The sequence below is a fragment of the Falco rusticolus genome, chromosome Z (assembly GCF_015220075.1).
Source record: "Falco rusticolus isolate bFalRus1 chromosome Z, bFalRus1.pri, whole genome shotgun sequence".
Classification (NCBI taxonomy): domain Eukaryota; kingdom Metazoa; phylum Chordata; class Aves; order Falconiformes; family Falconidae; genus Falco; species Falco rusticolus.
Window position 1 is genome coordinate 24,682,285 of NC_051210.1, and position 26,055 is coordinate 24,708,339.

General features: G+C 39.2%; 1 protein-coding gene across 2 annotated transcripts in view; it reads right to left on the reverse strand.

The window, feature by feature from the left end:
* Positions 1 to 724: 724 nt before the first annotated feature.
* MAN2A1 (mannosidase alpha class 2A member 1) overlaps positions 725 to 26,055 on the reverse strand; it is a 121,182-nt gene continuing 95,851 nt past the window's right edge. Inside the window, exons 20-22 of one of the 2 annotated variants that reach the window (XM_037372756.1) lie at positions 10,719 to 10,913; positions 4,620 to 4,730; positions 725 to 3,680 (exon numbers count right to left, since the gene is read on the reverse strand). In XM_037372756.1, coding sequence (XP_037228653.1) covers positions 3,528 to 3,680; positions 4,620 to 4,730; positions 10,719 to 10,913 — 459 coding nt within the window. In that variant the 3' untranslated portion in view covers positions 725 to 3,527. The remainder of the gene's footprint in view (positions 3,681 to 4,619; positions 4,731 to 10,718; positions 10,914 to 26,055) is intronic. The other variant, XM_037372758.1, reaches the window with a different exon arrangement.

Sequence of the window (26,055 nt, forward strand, 5' to 3'; positions counted from 1 at the left end):
AGATGTTACATACTTCTAATCTTGAAACATCAGCTTTAAAATTACAGAGATTTACATAGGATGTGTATATATATTTATGCTTACAGCTAAGACTATTGAGTCCAACATCAAATAGCTTCAGGCACTGAGTGAAATTTATACAATCTTTGCAACTGATTAGGCTCAAGCTCCATCAGCATTTTGGGAAGCAAACCTGTAAAGCCTCTATTTCTGTTCAACATGTCATATGTAATTACAGCACATTATATGAGCATTATATTATTTTCTTAAAAGTGTTCATTCTAATTGCAGTTGAACTGTTATTTTGACTTTATTTTCTAAGGGTGTGTTTGTTAATTTAATTTACAAGAACAGCTTCCATTCCATTACTCTCAAATGCTTAAAAGAGAAATGAGATTAGTTCAAGTCAAAAAAGAATTCTAGAATTTCACAGCTGTTTTCTGCTAAGTCAGGGCAAGGTTCCTTACCTGAGAGAAGTGTTACTCATTCCCTTCCCACACCGTGCAATCACATGTTTATGTCTCTGAAGTTAGCATCTATCATCTTCTGTTTGGTGACTGTGAAATAGATTGCATCTTTCATCTGGAGTTCATCTCACTGCAAGTAATTGTAATTCCCAAAAGCTATTGATCTATCAACCTTCTCAAAGAAGGCATGCTTGTTTCTCTCTGTCTCTCTCTTAAATTTAAATTAGCTGGCTAAGACATTAATGACACTGACCACATTTCACAATAACATTATCTTTTATTAGAGATCTTATTTTACATATCCCCATAAGATATAAAACCTTCCAAGAGAAAGTATCAAAAAACCTTCAGTTGAAATCAGTTTGTTTCAGACAATATGAGGAAGTAAACCAAAGACATTTAAGATAAAGGAATGTAACAACAAATTCAGCACAACTCTGGTATGGAAAATAATCACAAGTTTTTAAAACTATTTCTTACCCAGCATTGCCTTTGAAACCATAGCAGAAGGTAAGAACGATTGGTTCTCTTAACCAGTAGTTACAAACCCAGCGGATACAAAAAAAGAAAATAATATGATTAAATTATAGATGGCCAATGCACAGAACTTAATTGAAATATCCATGTAAGAACTCATTAAAGAGCTCTTGGGGAAAAAAGCAAAAGCAAAAAAATCCAAATCCATTGACAGCCACATTCTGAACCAATTAAAGTAGAATTTATTATTAAAATTTGAGTGGAGTTTTGAAGTAAAGGATCCCAAATTGAAGGCTCTTCTGTTACACAAAAAATGTAAATTAAAGGAACAAAGATTAAATCTGCTGGTTAAAGAAGATTCAGGCATCATGACTGTACAGCTGATGATAAAAGAAAAGATCAAATGCTGTATGAAACATCTTTTGGAAGCAATTCCAACAGGCAAGATACTTTAAAACTTTATTGCATCAAAATTTTACTTTTCTGCCTAACAAAACTGAAATAAGATTTTGAACACTCTTATACAGTCACATAAAAGTCTCTGAAGCATTTTAACGCTGAAGATGCAACAAAATAATGTTGTAAGAAATTTCTGCTGGCAAGTCTACCAAGATTTGAGTTCCAGCAAAAAGTAGTATTTTCAAATACTACAGCTAAGGAAAGTTACAGTACATGTTTATTGCATGAAAACATCCATTTACTGGATCCAACTGATTCTTCCCTTTGTGGTTAGTGGTTCTTACATTCTTGATGTAACTTGCACGAGATCCTACTAAGTATTCCATTAATTACAAAACACACAGTAGATTGAATTAAGTAGCAAAATCTACACAATCTCAACAGAGATCCAACCTGTGACAACGCATGAAATCAAAGTTCCACTTTCATTTTGTTTTAAGATAGCCTGTAGCTACATGATACATAATTTGATACACTGTGGAACAACAACAATGAAATTAAATACGGTAGGCAATATTAGAGTTAGAAAATAGCACATTTTTTTACCAGTTATGATGCCTTTTCATGCATTAGTATTAGAGATAAGCAATGATGTATGGAAAAGTAAAATATAAGCAAGAGATAGAAGAAAGTTATGAAGATAAATGAAGACTAGGAAATGGGACCATATTCAAGTGCATGTTTATATATATTAACTGTAAACAGCAGCTCTACTCAGGGAAGTATTTTTCACACTTGAATGGCTTCAGCACTAAATATGAATTACTTAATATGTGAAAACAAAGCAAAAAGTAAGACTCCATTCTTCAGTCTGTAAAGACTGTAATATGAACACTGGCAATGTAAGTGAGGTTGCAAGTTTGAAAAATGTTTAAAATATAGGCACATGATTCTGAATTAACAGGTCACCACAGTCTGTGACATGCAAGCACATGTTTTGATGGGTTTGCAGACTACGTCTTGCTTACTATCAACTCTCTGCATCAAGTTGCAATTTCCTTGAAAGCAGGTGAATTTAGATTGTACAGTAATTCTTTTTTTGTCTATGTTTCATGTTATGACATCATTTTAATACATTCAAATAGTCAAAATGTTCAGAATAAGATAGCACAAACTTGGTGCAGGAGGAAACAGATCAGAGTGTGGCCAGCATTGTCAAATAGGAGATACACAGCTTAAGTATTATATAAACTACCTTTCCCCCAAAAACATTAACATAGACACCAAAATTGTAACAAGACTTATCAAAAAAATAAGGCACATTAATCTTGATATGGTAATCTTGAAATAGAAAACTCATTTCAGAGAACATCGGTATCTAAATGAGTTTTATAAAAAATCTTGTGTTCATGATGATTATGGACACTTCTCATCAGACATGATAATGGAATAATTGCACATATCCCAGTGTGTCAAGTAACAAAATGGGCGTTTTATTAAACATTTCCATTGCAAAATTATTTTGTAGGTTCATGTTTTCCTATGTACATAACTCAGGTGAATGGTAGAAGTATTAAAATCTACCATCACTTATCACAAGTACTGCAGGCTTTCATTTTACCACAATTAATAATCCCCTTTGTGTTGAATAAATTGAAATTAATTGTGGAATAAATTGAGATTATTGTCATTTATATAAATGATTGTAAATATTTGGACATTAGCTACTTACACAAGAACATTTCATTCCATTTTATTTCCAAGCTGCATCAGGACTTTCTATACTGAATAATTTGTAAATAAATTCATCAAGGATCAGCAAAGAAGGCTGTTTAAAATCCAATCCCCTCTTTATGAAAATTAAAACACCAGAAACGTCATTAGTTAGCATTTAACCTGAGATTTAAGCTGTTGAGAGGTTAACATCCTTAGAAATTTCTTAACTTGTTGCATTAACTTATATTGATGTTGCTACTTTATGGAAAGAAAAAAACCCCAACCAAAACCAAAAAAAAGTTGCTTGCAACATGGCTTTTCACTGTGTTGTCAAAAAATTATAGAATGCGTGTTTTTCTCACAGTATCCAGAAGCTGGAATAATAATAATGTGCTTCTTATTGCACGTGAAACTTAAGAGGACATATAATTGCAGATTCCTCTTCTATCTGAGTATTAAAGCCAGATTTCATCTTAGCCGAATCCGGAACGTATTAATCTCCATAGAACTCATATTTATTTCACTTGTATTTCTGGCATCTGGAGGTGAATGCATCAAAGATAAAGATGCAGGTGTAAGACTTTCCACTCTGAATTTGTTGAAGAGTTTATGCACCTTTATCTAGGGGAAAAAAAAAATAAATTAGAAAATACAGTATATACCTTTTAACATTGACTTCAACCTGATCTCTAACAATGATCCAAACGATACATCTCCTTATAGGTCATTGGCGCAGCCATTCTTACATCAAAGATCACAAATATTTCTAAGTACCACATCTCAGATGCTATATACTAAATTAGATCTTTTTGGGCTGTGTTCACTTGCCATGTTTCAAAGCAAATAAATTAAATAGACATACTAAAAACCTGATCAGAAATATTTGGACTAAAACTCTTCCTGTTTCTAAACAAAACCATACTTACTCTTCTGCTTAAGAAAAATCCCATCCCAAAACTATTTCAAAATTTGATGACAAAATTTCTACAGATTCATAACAATCTACTCCATCTGTACTCCTCAGAATGAAGTGATATAATTTGTATTTGAACATTTTATGTATCACATTAATTCTATAGCAATTGCAGAATGCTCAGGTATTTGCAACGGTGCAGGTCATGTAAGTGATCATGGGGAGACAAAGGACATACTCTAATAAGCAACAGTTTTCAAATAACAGTCACATAATTTGTGAATATGTTAATAATATTCAATACATTTCAGAGTATGTAATTTGACTCTTTTTACTTAGTAAAGTTCTAAAACGCTATTAAAAAATTGAGAAATAGTGATCCATGTTATATGAAAACAACATTTACAGGAAGTTAATGAGATTAAAACTGACCTAGAAGTTTACTTGTTGATGCTTACACGGTCACTCCCACACACCAGCAGATCCATATCTTTATCAAATGGAAAGCAGCTTTCAAGGTAAACTTAACTATTATCCTGAAAGTGTAACTCTTGATAAATAACTACCTAGACTTCACCTATAATTTGACTTAAATATGAGTTTCTGTGATACTTGTCAGGTAAGCTACCCATAAAATGTCAGTATACCTTTCCCTGAGTAGTGGAACAGAGCAGACCCATGTCTCTGTTTGAAAATCTACAGTCAAATCCCTTTCTGTGAAGAATCAGAGCAGCTTCATCAGATGGCTCATTATCTACCTAAAAATAAACAAAATAAAAGATTACTCAGAAAGTAGTGAAGCTAGAAAGATATTTTAGGATCTCATAAAATTACCATTACCATTGCCAGTGAATGGAGCCACTTATGCCTTAAATAATGTTCAGCCTATATTGAACAGTCATGTTTCTTTCAATGTTTGTAACACCAAACAAAGAACTAAAGAGCAGAGAGTTCAAATATAAAATACTACAGAATGTAAATGTAAGTTGTTAAGCAAGGAGTTCAAGGCTCAATAGATGCACCTGTGCACACTCAAAGTGTAGCTATCATAGTTGTATTAATTGGCTTCCCAGAAAAATTACAGGGCAAAAGCAAGATAAAACTAGAAATCATATGCTAATTAAAATAGCTAGTTTTAAATAGTCATTGTTACTCTGTTCTTTCAAGCTTCTACTTTGCAGAGCTGCCCTCTACAATCTAACTCAGCTTAAGGTGTACACAAAACCATACACTAGAACACAAATATCAAATAAGGTTTTTTTACATTTATAGATAAGACTTACAGTGCTTTTGAGCCTCGACAGGCATCAAAGAGTAACCCACAAACTCAGCTTCATAGTTTGGACCAAATCATGGAAATCACTTAGGATGAATGTCACAAGGATAGCATACAAATGCAAATCAGGAACTTCTTTTGATATATACTTCAGAAAACAAAGTCTTAGCTTAGAACTGGCTGGGAAACTTCGATTTACACACAAAATATTTTTTTGTTTGTTTTACGGCAAGCTGTAGAAAACCACTCTTGTACACCAAGAGTAACACAGCAAGCAAGCTACCTTCATACCACAGGAGTGGTACGTGACAAGATACCCTTCATGCTGCAAGCTGCTGTTACCACTACACTCACATTAGTCACTTATTTTCTGTGATGCATTACTTTATGTATTTATTGTCTGCTGTTTTACATTCTTCAGCTCTTCACTTTATTACATATATTATAAAGGCATAAAAAAGCCCGTTCTATAAACAATCATGCCAGCTCCTTGGCCTATTTTTCTCTAATTTATTTCTGTTTGCTTGTTTTTGTACTGGTGCTTTCTCCCAAAATTCTCAGCCATGAGCAGGTTCATTTCTGGCCCAAAGAGTGCTGGTGAATGCAGTTATACCCAATTGGCAGCCAGTCACAAGTGGTGTTCCCCAGGGCTCAGTACTGGGGCCAGGCCTGTTTAGCATCTTTACTGATGATCTGGACAAGGGCATCAAGTGCACCCTCAGTAAGTTTGCAGATGACACCAAGTTGGGTGGGAGTGCTGACCTGCCTGAGGGCAGGAGGCTCTGCAGAGGGACCTGGGCAGGCTGGAGCGATGGGCCCAGGCCAGTTGTATGAGGTTCAGCAGGGCTCAGTGCCGGGTCCTGCCCTTGGGTCACACCAGCCCCACGCAGCGCTACAGGCTGGGGCAGAGCGGCTGGAAAGGGCCTGGTGGGAAAGGGCCTGGGGGTGCTGGGTGACGGCCGGCTGGGCAGGAGCCAGCAGTGTGCCCAGGGGGCCCAGGCGGCCAGCAGCACCCTGGCCTGTGTGCCCAGCAGTGTGGCCAGCAGGACCAGGGCAGTGACCGTCCCCCTGCCCTGGGCACTGGTGAGGCCGCCCCTCGAACCCTGTGTTCAGGTCTGGGCCCCTCACTGCAAGGGGGACATTGAGGGGCTGGAGCGTGTCCAGAGACGGGCAGCGGGGCTGGGGAAGGGGCTGGGGCACAGGTCTGATGAGGAGTGGCTGAGGGGACTGGGGGTGTTTAGCCTGGAGAAAAGGAGGCTGAGGGGAGACCTTACCACTCTCTACAACTCCCTGACAGGAGGCTGTAGTGAGGTAGGGGTTGGTCTCTTCTCCCAGATAACAAGCAATAGGATAAAAGGCCTCAAGTTACACAAGGGGAAGTTTAGATTCGATATTACGAAAAAATTTCATTGCTGAAAGGATGGTCAAGCATTGGAACAGGCTGCCTAGACAGGTGGTGGAATCATCATCCCTGGAGGTATTTAAAAAATATGTAGATGTGGTCCATAGAGGCATGGTTTAGTGGTGAACTTGGCAGTCCTAGGTTAATGGTTGGACTTAATGATCTTAAAGGTCTTTTCCAACCTAAATGATTGTATGATTCTATGATTCACTAATTATCTATTGCCTTGGAGAAACCTATGCCAACAAACATTAAGCTCTTTATGATGTTAAAGCTTTAAGCTGTTGAAGGTGTAACAAACAAGAGAGACCTCAATCTAACAGGCTTCAGACCCAAACCAATTTTCTCCCAATAAAGATGATCTTGGAACAGCTTGAACCAGCTTCTTTGAAACCCAGCATGACACAGCTTCATAGTGCAACAAATTCATAGTATTAAATACTTGCTGAGAAAATAAAAAATGGTGAACTGATAATATTAGTGTTTCTTAACTAAATTTCTAGTTTAAAGTAATAAAAATTTACCAATGGTATTTGCAATTGAAATTAGATACTTTGTAGTAAAATACTGACAGGCAAACACTGCATAGTTTACAAATCATGAATAAAACAGTTTGAGAAGAGTTTAATGAACATTTGCTTATAACCACCTAATATCAGGTTTTTCAAACGAATGGTGTCAACAGTCAGCATATTCAAGTATGCAGTACTTAATATCATTGATGGCTTTTTATCCTGTTTATTGGAACAGTAGCACCTCTTTCTACATTAAGTAAGGTAATAATGATTATGTGATAAAATTACTTTCTGTCTCCAACTATGAAATACCTGACTTGGTTTTCACTTTCACTGATTGATGTGACAGTGTTGCACTTAAAAGCAGACATTTTTATGCACACAAAATAATACTCTGCCTAAACACCAGATTAGTGAAATACTAAAATTCATACTGCAAAAGCCTGACTTCCTATGGGGTAAACTGATGTTAAAAATTACAAGCCAGTAATGGGTATCAACACTTTCTCTATTACACTGGAATTACCTTGTTATAATCTGCATAATGCATCTATGCATTTCAAATGATGACATAAATATTTAGTTTCTTAAGTTTTTAAAATTAAATATTATCTTTGTTAAGAATCAAAAGATTTAACAAAGCAAGGTAATAAGCAATTAATGACATCTTCAGGAAAAGAGCTTTGATAAGTATAAACATCTCCGATACAGCAGTCAAACTTTTAGAATTCCCAGGGCTTTAACATGCATATAGCATCCATGTGTAATAAATTAAGCTATTCTAACCTATTATCAAAGCAGGTGTAAGAATGAGTAAAGTTGCCACAGTCTCCAAATCTACTTTAACTTACCTATTCTTACATCATCTCTAAGTAAACTAGATTAAGTGTATGCAAGCCTAAGGAATGCCTGAGCAAGGAAGAGCCCAATTTACATCAAATACACCTTCTGTAAGTGACCATGATAACTGCATGAAAACCTGTGACAGATTTCTCTATTTTCAACAAACAACAACATCCTTAATCCTGTAACACTTCACAGCATTGTTGTATGACAAAAATTCCCTTACTACTAACAAATCTCTGACTGCCTTTCTTGGAAGGGCTACAAAGTCTAATTTGATTTTTATCTCAGAGAGATAAAATGAGGTTCTTGCATGAGGCTTTGAGATGGAAAAAAATTTTTGCTAGGCATTCACATAGTTGTATCCCAGGGCAACATTGCTAAAATTTAAATGAGAAAGAAAAACCATTTAAACACTTTTTAATCCGATTACTATAATCTAACAAACATGCATTGAAAAGTTCAAGCAACATGACAGAAATATGTATTTACATTTAGTACAAAGGGACAAATATACTCAGTTTTAAAATCTTGAGGTCCAGTCTATTTACAGTAGATAAAATCTGTGTCAATGTAAAAACTGGACCTTTATTAAAAATGTCTTTAGTTTCATATTCCTAAGGCAGTGGACTCTTCCATGACAAGATCACATATCTTACAACACTAGCAATATTCTTCCCACCAAGAGGAGCAGAGTTTAAAGTGAAACTAGGAATTCCCTTAAGTTTTTTCTCATTTATACTTTAATCCATCTTCATGCATTCTGATTTCTACTTTAAATCTTAATAATACTTTATTTTAAATTGGTACCCTTTTATGTGAAATTGTAATGATATAATTTCTTGAAAATCAACTTCAACAGCTAAAGCAATGGAGTAGTAGTCTACGTTTCTGCGAAAATTTGCATTGTGTCAGCCCGAAATATGACACTTGTCATTCACATTCATGGAAGACAGAGAAAGGAAGCAGAAACCGAGGGGAGATTTTTAAAAGGCCATTTTGGCATGCAAGCAATTATTTGCAAGGCATAGCACTGCTTCTGCTGTAGGGAAGAAATGTTCTGTATCTATAACAATGGTGCTCCTATCCTACGACTATTGATAACTTTCACTTTGAAGCATAAAGTAATGCTGCAAGCTCAAGAGCTGTCAATCAAGTAATTATTGAAATACACAGTTGGGGATGGGGAAGAGATCATAGCCTCAAACAATCTTATATCAACTGAGCCAGCAGGACTGGTATAGCCCAAATAAAATCATACAATTCACCTATGAGTAGTAATGTTGAACTCAAAAAAGCAGACACAGAGCCAGCCTTTCATTTCACAGGTGTCATGGGCATATTATACAAAGGGACATTTAGGCCTTGAAAAGGGAGAGGGGACATGTTCATGAAGGTCTGCCACTAAACCTGACATGCTGAAGCAAACAAGTGCTGCTGAGCTGCCTGAGGCAAATGAAAAGATTTTACAGTGATGCGTGGAACATACAATGCTCATGAAGACTTACTTAATTCAGTACAAAGCTTACTCCTAACTCTTCAAAGGCACAAGACCCACAAAAATCAAGAGTTATTACATTTTGAAATTCAAAGTAAGAAATAGTCATGGCTGAAGGAATATATGTGCCATTGAACTACTAACAGAAAATAAAAGTAAACTAATTCTTCTAAGTTTTAAAATAATGATGAAGACTAAAAATGAATAACTATGATAAACTGAATATAATCTGAGGTTATCATAGATGTGCAGTTCTACTTCAGCCACCACAGAGACTAAGGGAGAAGAGACAACTGTAGTTTTTAAGTATGTAAGCATGGCAGAATTAAAAAGGGATTTAATCTATGGTAACAGCACTGATGAGTGATACTGCAATGGAGCATAAAGTAAATATACCCGCATTTTAAAAGGTGTTGAAAACCTGAAAAGAATTTGCACAAGAACTGGTGGAAGAAGGATGCACAAACAGTTCTACTTCTATAGTTTATTAAAAAGAAATTTGAAATATGATGGTTACAGTTGTGTAAGTTATTGAGTACAGAACAGATTTTTTGTTTGAGGTGGGGTTTTTTGGTTGTTTTGTGGGTTTTTTTGTTTGGTTTTTTTTTTTTGTAAACCTACCAGAGAACAATTTCCCAGGAACCAAGAATTGTAAATTGATGTTAGAATAATTACAATAGGTCTTGTATTTAAGCCTTAAAATATTTTAACAATTTATTCCTATGGATGTTAAGATGTGGTAGTTTTTCTTTAAATCTTCCAAATAGAATCAGATGGATTTAAAACTATAGACTTTATTAAAAACACAAGTTACTGTACTCAGAACAAAGCCTAATGACCTTAAATTTCATTCTTAATAAAAAAGAGGCCAAAGTATATGAACCTTTCTGCTCTTAAACTTTGGGAAAACGTTGAAATATGCCCCCTCCAGAGACAGAATATGCACTATGCATATTAGTATTTTGTGAAAAAGCAATTCCCATACTTCACATTTTTCAGACACAAATTTCTAGCGCTTACAGAATTAACAAGAACTAGTCATCACACCGCAATTTATGGTATCATATTAAAAAACCCCCGCAAATTACTTTCTTAGAATAAAATACTTGTTTAGACTATAATAATAAGCTATATCATAATTTATATCATATATATAATAATTCATATATATATAATATAAGCTATATCATAAAAGCAGTGGTTTGGCCTTACCTTTGATTGGATTGTCCTCAGGTTGACTATATGCATGTCACAAGGCATGGATGACGTGAGTGGAGAAAAAGTATTTAGCATTTCTGGGACACCTGAATCTGCATATGTTGTCATTGGAATTACAGGATGATTTAAGAAAGAAGAAGTCATATGGCTAAGAAGCGAAGGGAAACTGACTGATGCCTTCTCTTCGTTCTGCAAAATGCAAAAAACATTTGTAAAATCAAGTTAATACACCATGATGTCTAAATTTTGAAACCCACTTTATATATGATTCCATTAATTTAATAGAAAATTATAATTTACAGAATGTCCATTTAATTACTTTTGGAAACCTCTGATCATCCACTAATTCTCTTCTATTACTAGGTATACTACCTATTTTTATGAATCATTAGTACATCTTCCAAAATTATCATTAGATGACACCTCATTTTACAACATCCCTCAGTTTTCTGTGTTGGCCCTTGACATGTAAACAATGCAGTTTAGAGAAACTAGCTACTACTTTAGCAAGTTACTCCTACATTCAGTACCTACTTGAATACTGACAGCCAGCTAGTCTTTTGCAGTCTTCCTTTTCTGCATAATTTTTCTGTCCTGTATTTTTTTTCTATTTTCTTCAGATTCATTTAACTTCGATTCTACAACCCTCTTTCTCTTAATATCTAGTTTCTTAAAACTGTTAGCTGGAAGAATCTGCAACAAGCATCTTTGGCTTGGTCCGCAATGCAAACAATTTCTTTCAGCAGTTTTATTTCAACATCATGCCAGCAAGAACTGAATGGACTCTCTCCCAAGATTCTGCAAATTTTGTACCTTTCCAGGTTTTCATTTGCAGCTTTTACATGGCTGCAGAAGCTGCATTACAAACCCAAGATGACCAAGTCCTACATATTTACAACAGCTAGTTAAAGCTCTATAGAAGCCAGAAAAGAAAATAAAGGAACTTTATCAAAAGGCAATTTCTGTTTTATAACATCAGCTTGTTTATAGTTAAATAAGTGACTTTCAGTGAAAACTTTGCAGAAAGTTTACCGAAAACATAGTATCTTAAGCACCAATATCTTAAATTTGCATTTTACAATAGGCTTAAAATATGGAACTAAAAAATAAATGGGAGACACTTAAAGCAAAGGGGAGGATTATTTATCAGCTTATAATGGACAACCACAACAGTAATTCCTGTTTTGGGGTGTGTATCTCATGTATGCATAGTTATTTATACCTATGCAGTAGTATTAAATACATCTGACAGTGTAGCAATTGAAAATATGCCAGAGTTGAATTGATGCAAGATGATAATTTCTGGTTTATTCTTGGTGCTTTTCTTAGTAATGACTGTTTGCCTCTTTGGTAGCTACTAAGCACTGAGGCTAGTTTTTTTTATAGATTATTATGACTCCCAGTTTACTTTCCAAAAATGGTAGTTGTTGATAGTTGTAGAGGATTGCTCCTCCATGCGCCCCACTACGCTTCTTTAGATTGAATTCCATCTGCCACTTCACTGCATGCTTAATCTGTCTTAAGTCCTCCAGTTCCTAAGTTTGCCTTCATTTATTTTTAATTATTATTATTGTTATCTTGAATAGTTCAGCATCACCGGCAATCTTCCTTGTCAGGATTTTCTTCTTTTCCAGTTAAAGTATGAGCAAGCTTTCTCTTACAATTAAAGCTAAAAGTCTTCAGTTCAAGTGACTGTACGCACACTCTGCCCACAAGGAAAATGTGCATATACATGTTCTTTCAAAGAAGAATTCACTGTTTCACCTTAAAAAGGAACACCATTAACTCCATTGCCACAGATGTGCTAAAGTCAGTCAAAATGTTTTATTATCAATTCTCTTCTTATTCAGTCATTTTTCTTTTTAAAGTTCACTGCTTGCATCTGAGAACTTAAAAAAGGTGTCCTAGAATATCTTACAAACTACACATGAATCTCTCAAATAATTTATTCATCCTATTATATATTTAAAAGGTATCAAAAAACCCTTGCAACTGCTTCATAGTTCTAGGCATGTTACCTGAGAAGTAACAGAAGACAGAACTACAGTCCAGCAACAACAGTTACTTGAGATCAGTTTTTCACATGCACTTTTAAATAACAGGCATTCACACTCAAAGCATCTGAGATTAGCAATTTTGACTAGCGCATTCACGTTCATCCATTTTCTTCTCTACTTTCAACCACTGCCTAACATGCACCATAAACATGTGCAGAAAGAAGTGCACGCCTCATAGCCAACACAGTTCCCCTCAACTCCAGATTACTCAGATTTAAGGAACTCCAAGGAGCTGGAAAGAGGAAGAAAGGTGAGCCTTCAGAAACAACTATTTTTTTAAAAAAACTTTCCTCTACATGGTAATTCTCACCGTAGGACATCCCAACCCATTACTTGGAGAAGGGATGCAGTTTGCTACGAGATGAGTGACTGAAAAATAACATTTGGAAGAACAGTTACTCTATATGCACAATCACTGTGTGGGTGGTTTTCAGCAGTACCCTGCTGCTGGTAAGTCAGAAGATGCAGTCCCACAGTCTCCATCTAATTAAAGTACTACTCTCTCAAAAGTGGCATTATATCCTCAACTTCAGTGACAGTGTTTAGGACTCAGTGTGAATGGAGCTCCACTGGCAGCCTCACAAACACGATGTACTGGCAAGATTCTGATGAATGCCACTGATAAAGCTGAGCGCCGGCTTAATAAGCTTCAATCAGAGCAAATACTGACTTTTTAAACTACCTTACAGAACATTCGTATACAGTTATCCAATTGGAAACTATGTTGAAATACCACCCTAGTGACTGTGCAATAGATGTAAACAAATCCTCATATAGGATCTTTCCTTGTCACCAAAAGTAAGGTGCATAATTCTAAACTAATTTTGAGGAAAAACAAACCGATCAGCCGCACTCCAGTAGGACCTTAGGTTACCATTTGCAACAAGCTGCAAGAATGGCCTCATCTATAAAAAGTGCTCTTAAATCAGAAATTAGCTATTTTATCAATAGAAGATGGAAAAGATGAAGAAAAGACTCAAGGGGTTTTCTTTTAAGAGTTTAAATTGAGGAACCAAGCTCCCTAATTAGAGGCAAAAAATAGTCATTAGACTCTTCAGAAATCATTCAGTAATTGAATGGACGAAAGAAATGGAAAATACTGTACAGAAGAAAGTACAGCTGAAGCAGTTGATAATTGGACTTCAACTGAGCTAACAGAAACTAGCTTTTCAACACAGGCAAGTAGTCTAAAATCTCCCATGTGAAACTAAGAAAACTGTGGCAGACAGAATATCAAACCATAAATCTTCACTATTTACTCTTCTTCTAGACTGTTATCTGCTATGAAAAACTCTAATTGGGAAAGAACTCTAATTGTAACTCCAGAACCCCACTAGCACACAACTATCTGATCTAACATGTTGAAACATGGATGCTGACTTCAGATGTCAGTACACTGCAACAGAATCTGGAAACAGAATTCTAGCCCTGCTAAATGAAGGGATGCAGATCAAAACAGTCTGATACCAAACCATCTGGATTATTCCTGGAAAGAAAAATTCTGTCACTTTCACATAATCACAGAATGGTTGGGGCTGGAAGGGACCTCTGGAGACCATCTAGCCCAAGCCCCTGCTAAAAGAGGTTCACCCAGAGCAGGATGCAAAGGACCATGTCCAGGCAGATTTACAATGTCTCCAGAGATGGAGATTCCACAACCTCTCTGGGCAGCCTGTTCCAGGGCTCTGGCACCCTCAAGATAAAGTTTTTCCTCACATTCAGAAGGAACTTCTTGTGTTGCAGTTTGTGCCCGTTGCCCCTTGTCCTGTCGCTGGGCTCCACTGAAAAGAGCCTGGCCCCGTCCCCCTGACGCCCACCCTTAAGGTGTTTGTGTGCATTGGTAAGATCCCCTCTCAGTCTGCTCTGCTCCAGGCCAAACAGCCCAGCTCCCTCAGCCTCTCCTCATCAGGGAGATGCTCCAGTCCCCTCATCACCTTCGTAGCCCTCCGCTGGGCCCTCTCCAGTAGTTCCCTGTCTCTCCTGAACTGGGGAGCCCAGCACTGGGCACAGCACTCCAGATGTGCCCCACCAGGGCAGAGCAGAGGGGGAGGATCACCTCCCTCGGCCTGCTGGCCATGCTTCTCCTGATGCCCCCCAGGATCCCACCGGCCTTCGTGGCCACCAGGGCACACTGCTGGCCCACGGGCACCTTGCTGCCCACCAGCACTCCCAGGTCCTTCTCCGCAGAGCTGCCTTCCAGCAGGTCACCCCAGCCTGTGCTGGTGCCTGGGGCTGTCCCTCCCCAGGGGCAGGACCCTGCACTTGCCTTTGTTGAGCTCCGTGAGGTCCCTCTGCCCCAGCTCTCCTGACCAGGTCTCCCTGAATGGCAGCGCAGCCTCTGGTGCATCAGCCGCTCCTCCCGGTTCTGCACCATCAGCAACGTGCTGAGGGGACACCCTGCCCCTTCACCCAGGTCACTGGTGAACAAGCTGAACAGGACTGGGCCCAGCACTGACCCCTGGGGAGCACCGTGAGCCACAGGCCTCCAGCCAGGCTCTGCAGCGCTGATCACAACCCTCTGAGCTCTGCCACCAGCCAGTTCTCAGTCCACCCCCCATCCACTCACCTGACCCACACTGCCTGAGCTCACCTGTGAGGGAGTCACGGGAGACAGTGTCAAAAGCCTTGCTGAGGTCACGGTAAACAATATATACTTCTCTCCCCTCATCTAGGGGACAGCCAGTCATTCCATCACTCAAGGCTGTTAGGTTGGTCAGCCATGGTTTTCTTTTGGTGAATCCATGTTGACTGCTCCTAATAACCTTCTTTTCCTCCACTGGCCTGTGGTTTCCTGGGTGCTCCCTCTTGCCCTTTGTGAAGAATGGAGTGACATTGGCTTTCCTCTCATCCTTGGGCACCTCTCCTGTCCTGCGGGACCTTTCAAAGATGAGGGAGAGCGGCTCAGCAATAACACCTGCCAGCTCCCTCGGCACTTGGGGGTGCATCCCACCAAGGCCCCTCGATTTGTGGGTATCAGGTTTGCTTAAGTGACCTCTAACATGATCCTCAACCAAGGGAAAATCTTCCTTTCTCCAGACTTCCTTTCTTGCCTCCAGGGCCTGGGAAACCAGAGGGCTGGCCTGGGCAATGAAGGCTGAAGGAAAGAAGGCACTCAGTAACTCCACCTTCTGTGTGTCCTTCCTCACCAGGGCACCCACCCCATTCAGCAGCAGGCCCACATTTTCCCCAGTCATCCTTTTCCTACTGATGTACTTGAAGAAGCCCTTCTTGTCCTTGACATCCCTCACCAGATTTAATTCTGAATAGACCTTAGCCTTCCTCGTTGCCTCCCTACATGTTCTGACAACATCCTTGTATTCCTCCTAAGTGGCCTGTCCCTATTTCCACAATTCATAAACTCCTTTCTTCTGTTTTTTTTTTTTTTTTTTTTTTTTTTTTTTTTGCCAGAAGCAAATTGCTCATCCATGCAGGCCTCCTGCCCACCTTGCTTGATTTCATACTCATAGGGATGCACAAATCTTGAGCCTGGAGGAAGAGATGCTTGAATATTAGCCAGTTTTCTTGGACCACCCTACTTTCTAGACCCCTGACCCAAGCAGGTCCTGGAAGAGACCAAAGTTGGCTCTCCTGAAGTCCACAGCTGCAGTCCTACTTATTGCCCTGCTTCCTTCACGCAGGATCCTGAACTCCACCCACTCATGGTCACTGCAGCCAAGGCTGCCCCCAACCTTCACATCCCCAATCAGTCCTTCTGTGTTTGTGAGTACAAGGTCCAGGAGCACACCTTGCCTTCTTGGTTTCTCCACCATCTGCACCACAAAGTTATCATCAATGCCCTGCTGGAACCTCCTGGGCTGTGTGTTCCCAGCTCTGCTGTCTTTCCAGCAGGTATCGGGTGGCTGAAGTCCCCCATGAGAACCAGGGCCTGCGACTGTGAGGCTGCCTGCAACTGTCTGTTGAAGGGCTCATCAAGCTCCTCTCCCTGATCAGGTGGCTTGCAGCAAACACCCACAACGGTGTCCCCCGTGCTGGCCTGCCCCTTAATGCTTTACCCATAAGCTCTCGACTCGCTCTGCATCCACCCCCAGGCAGAGCTCGATACATTCCAGCTGCTCCCTCACATGAGGAGCAATTCCACCACCTCGCCCCGCTGGCCTGTCTTTCCTAAAAGGTACATAGCCACCCATGGCAGAGTTCCAGTCGTGCGAGCTGTCCCAGCGTGTCCCTGTAATTGCAACGAGATCATGGCCCTGCGACCACACACAGATCTCTGATTGTCTCTCATGTGGTGTGATGAAACAGTTTTTATCGGCTTTCTCTGTCAAGACATTCGGAAAACCAACTGGCAATGCTCTTCAAACAAGAATATTTCTGGATTGGAAAATCTAATCTGTGGAGTAAAAAGACTCTTCAGAGCATCTCCAGTCCCAAAGCATCGGCAGACAATATTATTAAATATCTCAGTCATAATCTAGTTACTGATAATAACCGAGATGTGTCAGTCAAAGAATCTAAAGCTTCCGAAAGACAAACAAAAAAACTTGTTTCCTTCTGTACAAAGATTGACAATCCCCTTGCATGTTTGATGAGATGCTGCTTCTACAGGAGAAACTGGCTTGGTAATACTGTACCAGCCTGCTTATAGATGAGAACCAAATGGCAGACAACATATTGACCATGTGAATATTCAGTTTTAAAATGCATGACAAAAATAAGTGACAGGTAGAACAAATGCATTAGCTTTAAAAGTACACATTCTTCCCTGAATGCAAACATTCTGAATACTTAATATGCTTCCCACTTGGGGAAGAAGGTGTCTGTAAACAGGAAGAGAGTGAGAAAATTGCACAACATTATTGTACACACATTGCCCTAAAGTTCCCAACTTGGAAGAGAAATTCAGTTTTTATTTGAGACTGATACTAGTCAAATTCATGAAACTGACATCAAGCAGTAAATGGTTTTAACTTATTTGGAGGCTTTACGCACAAGACAGCCTGGCTGTTACCTCACCAAGTGAAAATCAGATGCACTTATTTCAAATCCATCCGAAGTAGTGCACTGTAAAGAATAATCGAAGTCTGACAAGTTCTGAAAGTCCTCCAGGTATGGATGTATGATCTGCCTGTGGATTCTCACCTGGCACTGAGACTGCAGGTGAGGAAACCTGGGACTGCTACAGGTAACCAAACTGAGGGAAATCTGGATGCACAGGATTAGTTCTTCCCAATCTGCTACAGGCAAATTTGGTAGTCTGTAAGATGACAGGACTCCTCTCATCATAGGTCAAATAGATGGAAGCCTGCTGTGGTTCTGCTCCTCTAAGACCAGGCAAAAGAAAGGCAGTGCATGCCTTCCCCATAAGCATGCACACACACAACCAGCCGTGTAGGTGAGCAGAGAGAAACATCGGCATAAAACAGAGCATTTGTGTAACATGAGAAGAACAGCCAATCTGTGTGTGATTGTGCCCTCCAGCTGATGAGGTCTGAAGTTCACTAGGCAAAGACGCTCAATTTCTTGATTCACAAGTACACTTAACAACCACTGATCCCTCAAAAATCAGTGTGGACTTTAAGTCTGTCTGACAACGAGGCCTGGACTGCAGGCTTTTTAACCATTCACCCATTCAGACCTCACACCCTTCCAGGTGCCAACTTGAAGTTTGCTAGCAGTTTACATGCACACACAGAAAACGTAGGTCTTGCCAGCAACTGGCACCAGTTGCACTGGTCCCTCAGTCCCATGATCTCTCTCTCTCCTCCCCTCCATCCCGCCAACAGCTGACACACAGGCCTCTTATTCTACTTGGTTCCTGCTCTTACCTGAAGTTGGCTAATGACTCACACAGATTCAGAAAAGTTTGTGTGCTCAGACAGAAAACATTTAATAAGAATACAAGATAGCCTGTGGTGATCAAGCACTGGACTTGATCAAACCCTGTATCACATAATCATGGAATCATAGAATGGTTTGGGTTGGAAAGGCCTAGTTCCAACGCCCCTGCCATGGGTAGGGAACACCTTGCACCAGACCAGGTTGCTCAAAGCTCCATCCAACCTGGCCTTCAACATTTCCAGGGATGGGACATCCACAACTTCTCTGGGCAACCTATTCCAGTGTCTCACCACCCTCACCATAAAAAATTTCCTCCTAATATCTAATCCAAATCTGCCCTCTTTTACTTTAAAACCATTCCCCCTTGTCCTATCACTACAGGCCCTTGTGAAACTCTGTCTCAGTATTTCTTACAAGCCCTCTTTAGGTACTGGCAGGCTGCTGTAAGGTCTCCTCGGAACCTTCTCTTCTTCAGGCTAAACAACCCACACTCTCTCAGCCTGTCTTCATAGGACAGGTACTCCAGCCCTCTGATCACCTTAGTGGCCCTCCTCTGGACTCAGCCCAACAGGTTCATGTTCTTCTTACATTGGGGGTCCCAGAGTGGAACACAGTACTCCAGGTGGGGTCTCAGAGAGCAGAGTAAAGGGGCAGAACCACCTCCCTCAACCGGCTGGCCATGCTTCTTTTGATGCAGCTCAGGATTTGGCTGGCTTTCTGGGCTGCCAGTGCACATCGCTGGGCCATGTTGAGCTCTTCATCCACCAACATCCCCAAGTCCTTCTCCTCAGGGCTGCTCTCAATCCATTCTGTGCCCAGCCTGTATTGATACTGAGGGTTGCCCCTACCCAGGTGCAGGACCTTCTACTTGGCCTTGTTGAACTTCACGTGATTCACACAGGCTCACTTCTCCAGCCTTTTAAGGTCTCTCTGGACAGTATCCCTTCCCTCCAGTGTACTGACCACAGCACTCAGCTTAGTGTCGTCGGCAAACTCGCTGAGGGTACACTTGATCCCACTGTCCGTGTGGCCTACAAAGATGTTCAACAGCACTGGTCCAAGCGTGGACCCCTGAGGAACAGCACTCATCACCAGTCTCCAGTCGGATCCTGAGCCGTTCACCTCTCTGACTGCAACCATCCAGCCAATTCCATATCCACTGAGCAGTCCACCTGTCAAAACCATGTCTCTCCAGTTTAGAGACAAGGATGTTGTGTGGGACAGTGTCATAGTGTTAGAAGCTTTACATAAGTCCAGGCAGATGACATCAGTCACTCTTCTCTCATCTATCAATGCTGCCATGAGGCAGCCACCAAATCTGTCAGGCATGATTAGACCTTAGTGAAGCCATGTTGGCTGTCACCAATCACCTGCTTATTTTCTGTTTGCCTTGGTGTAGTTTCCAGGCGGATCTGCTCCACGATCTTGCCAGACACTGAAGTCAGACTGACTGATCTGTGGTTTCCCAGGTCTTCCTTATTTCCCTTTTTAAAAATGGGGGTTATGTTTCCCCATTTCCAGTCCGTGGGACATTTTATGCCCCTGTTACCCCATTCTTCCCACTTGTTCCTCTTCGATCCTTCCTCCCTGTCCTATGTGCCTTCCACTGAGCATCTCATAACAAGCTTCTGGAGAAAAAAAAAAAAAAAAAAAAAAAAAAGGTTCCAAAATTTTCTCCTTCCTCCAAATCCTCTAAGTCCTGAACCCCTTTAGGCACTAAAGCTCTTATAGTCTGCAGAAAGTGATTTCTGGTGAGTTATCTTGTTGAGTTTCACACCAGGAACAATCTAACCTTCTTTGTTTCATGGTCTCAGGAGCAGCCAGTTTGGCATGCTCCACTCCTCCCTAGTTACGTTCTTTAGCTTCCTCCACCTATCACTGTTCCTTCCATGACTGTCAGGTCATCATGTTTAATTTAGTTAGTCTTTAATCAGATGCCATAATAGCAATCGTGTTTTGTAAACCGATCATTTGGAGCACAGTTGCTCGCTGGTCTACAGAAGAGTGCAGATGGCAAAGAAAGTATAGTCACCGTAACCATAAGCACACCACCATAAAGCACAACACTGAGGTTGACAAATATGCAGTCATCAGTATAGCTGGATGAAAGGGATCACAAAAGCAGATAGACAGCATGATATGCTTTTCTCAACAATATAAGTATTTTATACTTCAGTTATAGCCCCTCCTTACATATTGTTCAATAATGGTGCAGAAGGAAGGAGGAAGGACTTAACGCCTAAATAAATAACCCATGCCAAAACTGTGGAAGATACACAGTGCTAGGTTTTTCCTGTTGACTGGGAAGAGCCTATCCTGTTCCCAATGATGGCAGAACACAGTGATAAGAAATTTTCTGGAATGCTGCTCTGATGAGGAAGTCAGTCACCAAACTGATGATAAAGACAGAAACTACATAACTGTATCTTCTAAGTTTTGTCCTCCAGAGAGGCTATCTTCATTGGAAGTCTGCTGCTCAACGTACAAGGAGATTATCCCCTGTGAGTACTTAACTTCCAGAAGAAGCTGGACTTGCAGACCTCCCTTCTTAAGGATTCTGCCCTACCACCAGAGCTTGCAGGAGGAATCAGTAGGCCTTCCTAGAAGTGGTGATACAGAAAGGTTTAAATTTAAGACCTCAAACTTCACTAGCCCAGAGAAGCTGAGAAAAGACTTTGAAGAGGTCTACCCGTCTGCTTTGGTGAATTACATTGGCTAAAAGTTGAGACACCGAGCTTGAATACCATTGAAATAAAATACCTTCTTTCTAAACAGAACTGGCAGACAGGTACGCACAAATGAAGACAAATAAAAACAACCAAAGGAAAGTAATTCACTGTAGGGATTACCTACATAGATGAAAAAAACCCACAAGAGACATAGCTGTAAGACCAGAAATCAGAGAAAGGCAGTCCTCTGTACTGCCTACTTCACCACAAGCCAGCTACACATGGCTGCTGCCCTGCTGTAGGGTGAGAACATTCAGTCGCTACAGCTTTAGGCAGTATCACATGAATGGAGGTTAGAGATAAATCCATCTTTATTTAGAAACTTTCTGCAACATACCTTTGTCAGTGTCAAGGAAAAACAGTATTTCAAAGAAATTAAGCTGTAAGGTGCCCTAGCATAAAAACAAGGACAGTGCTGACCTGAAAAGAGATAGTATTTGTAGGTAAATAAGACATGGAAATGCTGTTCTTGAGCAGCAGACAAAACTTCCAGCAAAAGAAATACAGTATCATCTATATAGTAGTAGCAGTAATAATAATTTAAACGTAGCATTTTAAGCAAAGCTGTAAAGAGCTAACACATACCTGAATCTCTCTCCAAATGAAACGACAAATAAGTGTACCTCCCTTACTAAATATATGTGGCAAGGCTCTGAAGAAAATGCATTGTGTTCTGTGTGAAAGGAAGAGCGGGAAATGTATTTATGTTTTCTTCTGTGGCCACCATAAACCCCCCAAACTTTAAAGTTCAAGAATTTGTATAGATTTGGCAAGTTCACTATGGTAGTCATAACTAGAAATGCTATCAGAATATCTAAGGTTGCCACACTCTGGCTTGAAAATGATTCTGAACGGTAATAGTTAAACCAATGGTGAGTTTTTGCTCTTTTGAAACAGAGTTAATTATGCCTGTTAAGGTGTGGTTACACATAGCAGAGCAATGCACAGTGTAGAATACAGCTACTGTGTGAAATGTACATGTGCATTATAAATACACACACCAAGTAAGTGGCAAATGCAACTCAATAATCAGACATAGCTGTATCACCAAGCTTATATTTTCAGAGAAAGTGAATACTGAGAGATATTTAATAAGAAAAAAAAAGAATAGTTGTATATGGTGGAAGAAGAGGAGTTTGATTACCTGACTGCCACATATTTGTGATTTTATTAACTGCCTGTATCATTGTTTTTCTAAACAAACCTCCACCAAACCATAGCAGCTATTTGAGCCAATGAATCCTTGCTCTCTGCTTGAGACTAGGCTATAAATCCAGTTATATAAATTAAGCAAGCCAAGGCAAGTTATGAAATAGGAATCTCAAGAACAAAGTGTGTGCCTGGCATGGCATCTTTTCTCCAGCTATGTCATTGATGAAATAGTTGTTACCATCTCCTACAAATCTTATTTCATTCATATTCTTGTACTAATATAGCACACTAAGGCCTGGGCATTAAAAAAGCATCAATGCTTATTTTTAACACAACTTATAATAAATGTAAAATAAAGAGCCTGTATTTTCAAAAAGGAAAAAACATTTACTCTTTTGACAAGCAAGTACGTATAACTATACTCAGCTTCATTCTCAGCTAAATAATAATCCCTTCAATTTAAAAAGGCAATGCCTTCAGTTCTTGCTTGATCTCAGAAAAAAGAATAGGTATTAGGGTAGAAGTCAAAAAGATACGCAGACCCCCAAAAATGCTTGCAAGACAGAATGAACATATAAGCAGAATTAGTTACATCTACTAGGAGGGGAAGTAGTTGTATAAAGAAATTGTATCAAAACACAGTAACAACATCAATAGAAGTAGGTCTGCAGAATGTAAGTTGTCAAGAAATCAGGTGAGTATAATGTAAAGTAAAATGAGATTTGCCCAGCTCTTACCATATACATAGCTTACTTAATGAACAATATCATCACTCTGAACATACCTTTTATAGTATCCAGCTTAGGGGGGAAATAAAATACATTTAAAAACTTCAGCAAAACAAAACAAACTGAAGTCTTTTGTACAGAGGCAGTATCAGCATGAGTATTTATTACTGGCTAGATGAGCTAAATTAATGAGCCAAAACCCAGGTAACATCAGGATTAAGGACTTAGTAGAATACAGGCTACCTGAGTATGCTACCAGTTATTAAGAATTCTATCTACCCACTGAACAGGTCAATTTTACACTTCAGGACATTCATGTGGTTTGAGTCTGCCATTAAAATATACTGTTAAGTGTGTGGTTGGGGAAGAAAAAAGTATTTCAGCGATGTAAAATAAAAGAAACTTTTGGTTGATATTGTCACAACCAAATTAACTCCACAAAAGTGATTAACATTTATTTTAATTTTAAAGAATTGCACATCCTACACTTCGTATGCTCGCCTTGTATGGGAAAGTTTCCCAAAGAGCAGAAAAAATCCTGTTCCCCGATCCTCAGAACTGTTTTTGAAAAAACACAGAATGAAATATTTTGGAATACACTTTAGAAAAAGCTTGTACTGGCAATGATGCCAAGTGATCAAAACTCTCTCTCCTCTTGTAGGTTCGATGGTTCCTCAAGTCAATAACAAAATAGGGCTTGACAACAACAAAATTAGGATCACTGTATGAGTCACCCTGCAGCCAATTACATTTATAAACTGCATATAATTTTTTCATAATTTTTCTGACAGAGCTATTTTTAAACTATTATAACAACTACCTTCTAAGTAACAATGCACTAAAAAATGTTTGTACATTTAAAAAAAACAGAAAGAAAGGGGACTACTACCCTTCCTTACTTTAACACATCCGAAAGTTACATGAATCCAAAAATGTTAGCAATGTTCATATAAATTTTGAAAAACAAAATGCTCGAACACTCTTGAAACAGCAAAAGGGAATTCCAGATGTAACACCAGAAAGAGAACGTTTCCTTAAAAGATCTTGCTTGGCTCCTGCGGGTTGTGCACCCTGTATCAGTTGGTATCAGCACCTCTTTGGCTGTTCCCACTCTCCCATAGCTTTGATCCCCCCTCTTTTCAAGTACGTGCAAGAGGGACAGTCCTTGGTCTAAGAACCAATGGCTCTTAAAGGCTTACTCTCCAGCTGTTTAGAATTATTATAAGCTCAGCGGGAAAGGTCAGCCGGAAGGCAGGCAGATGCTGGAACACAAGTACCCCAGAACACCTTAAATGTTTTTGATTTAGCAGGTAACTGTCCATGCTCTTTTGAAAGATTCTCAGTAACTTGCACAGAATCTTTCAAATATGTCAGAAAAATTTCAGTAAGAAAAATGAAATACATTGTTATTCTACTAAGCTGATATCTGACTAGTATCCCAAATAAACTGATGAATGTATGCAAAGACACATGTAAATGTTTCACTAACCAGATAATCTCAGAGCTGTTTAGGCTGCCTTTGTTCTAAGGTAAACTCAAAACTATTTTCCAAAGGAGTGTTTTGGTTTGAAGCAGCAGCGCCATTCTGAAATGAAACTTACAGCTAACTCAACCAGGCACTGAGTGAGTTTGCAGATGAGTCTCAGTGTGCATAGAATAGTTTTCTTTTAGAAGGAAGTAACGAAGAAGCTTCCCTGGACATATGTACCAAATGTGCTCTAACCCTTCACATCTCCATTAACAGTCAATGGATGACTGATCCTTTGGGCAGTTTTTAAAGTCTGTTCTGATCCAAAAATAGACCTGCTTTGAGCAGGGACTGGACTAGAAGTCTTCCAGAGATACCTCTTTGTGAGTTATTTTATGGTTCTATGGAACACGGCAAAATGGCACAGAGCATCAATGCAAGCACCGTGGCACTAACTGATTTGATCTGCTCCTGTTCTTTCAAATTATTTGCTAATGTAAATACAGATTTCCATGTCCAATAATTCTGACTTACCAGCTTCACATTCTAATTTAATAACACACAAATTACCCTGGGTACTAAAGTAGTTTTCTATGACAGTATAGATCTCTGCAGGTTTCTTCTTACAAAGGCAGATTAAGCTGGGTGATGCTCAATGTTATCAAAGCTAGACTGCTACAAAACTCAAGTTGGCTTCTTCTAAGTTAGCTCTGGTATTTGCACACCACAGTGATAAATGTAGTTAATATTCTGCCTGTGTTATACATGATGAACTAGAAAATCATAATAACATGTACAACCTGAAAAAACCACTGTCAATCATTAAGTGGTGGAAATTAGCTTTAAGCCTGATATTATCATCCTCTCGCAGTGGTTAATGATATCCATTACAAACCAGAGTTAATTCCAATTTATCTGCATATTCATTAGCAGCTCAGTATACAACCTCTCATCTTTATCTATGTGATGATTTTAAAATATACTCAGTGCTGTAATCATGATTCTACTGCCTCAGTATGAAGATATACTACTTATTTTGTCCCCCCAAACGGCAGGGAAAAAAATCAAAGAGAGCAAATGCAAAGAACTGAAAGAAAACTGAAGAGTTATTAAAAAGACTAAAGAAAAAGGCAAACTGAGCTGATCTGTGCAAGTAAAAAACCCACCCTTACAAAAAAAATGGGTCTCAACTTTCCCAGAACCATAATGAAGCGATAAGGTTTACATGTCTGGCATCTAAATATTTCCACTTAAATCTTATTTCCTAAGAAAATGAAATTTATGTTTTCTCTTTCCATCTATTCATCCAAAATAATTTGTGAACCTTTTTCCAGATTCAGCTAATTGTGTTAAGAAGCAGAAGACTTGCTAATTAGCATTTTTCAAAGCTTCCTCCAT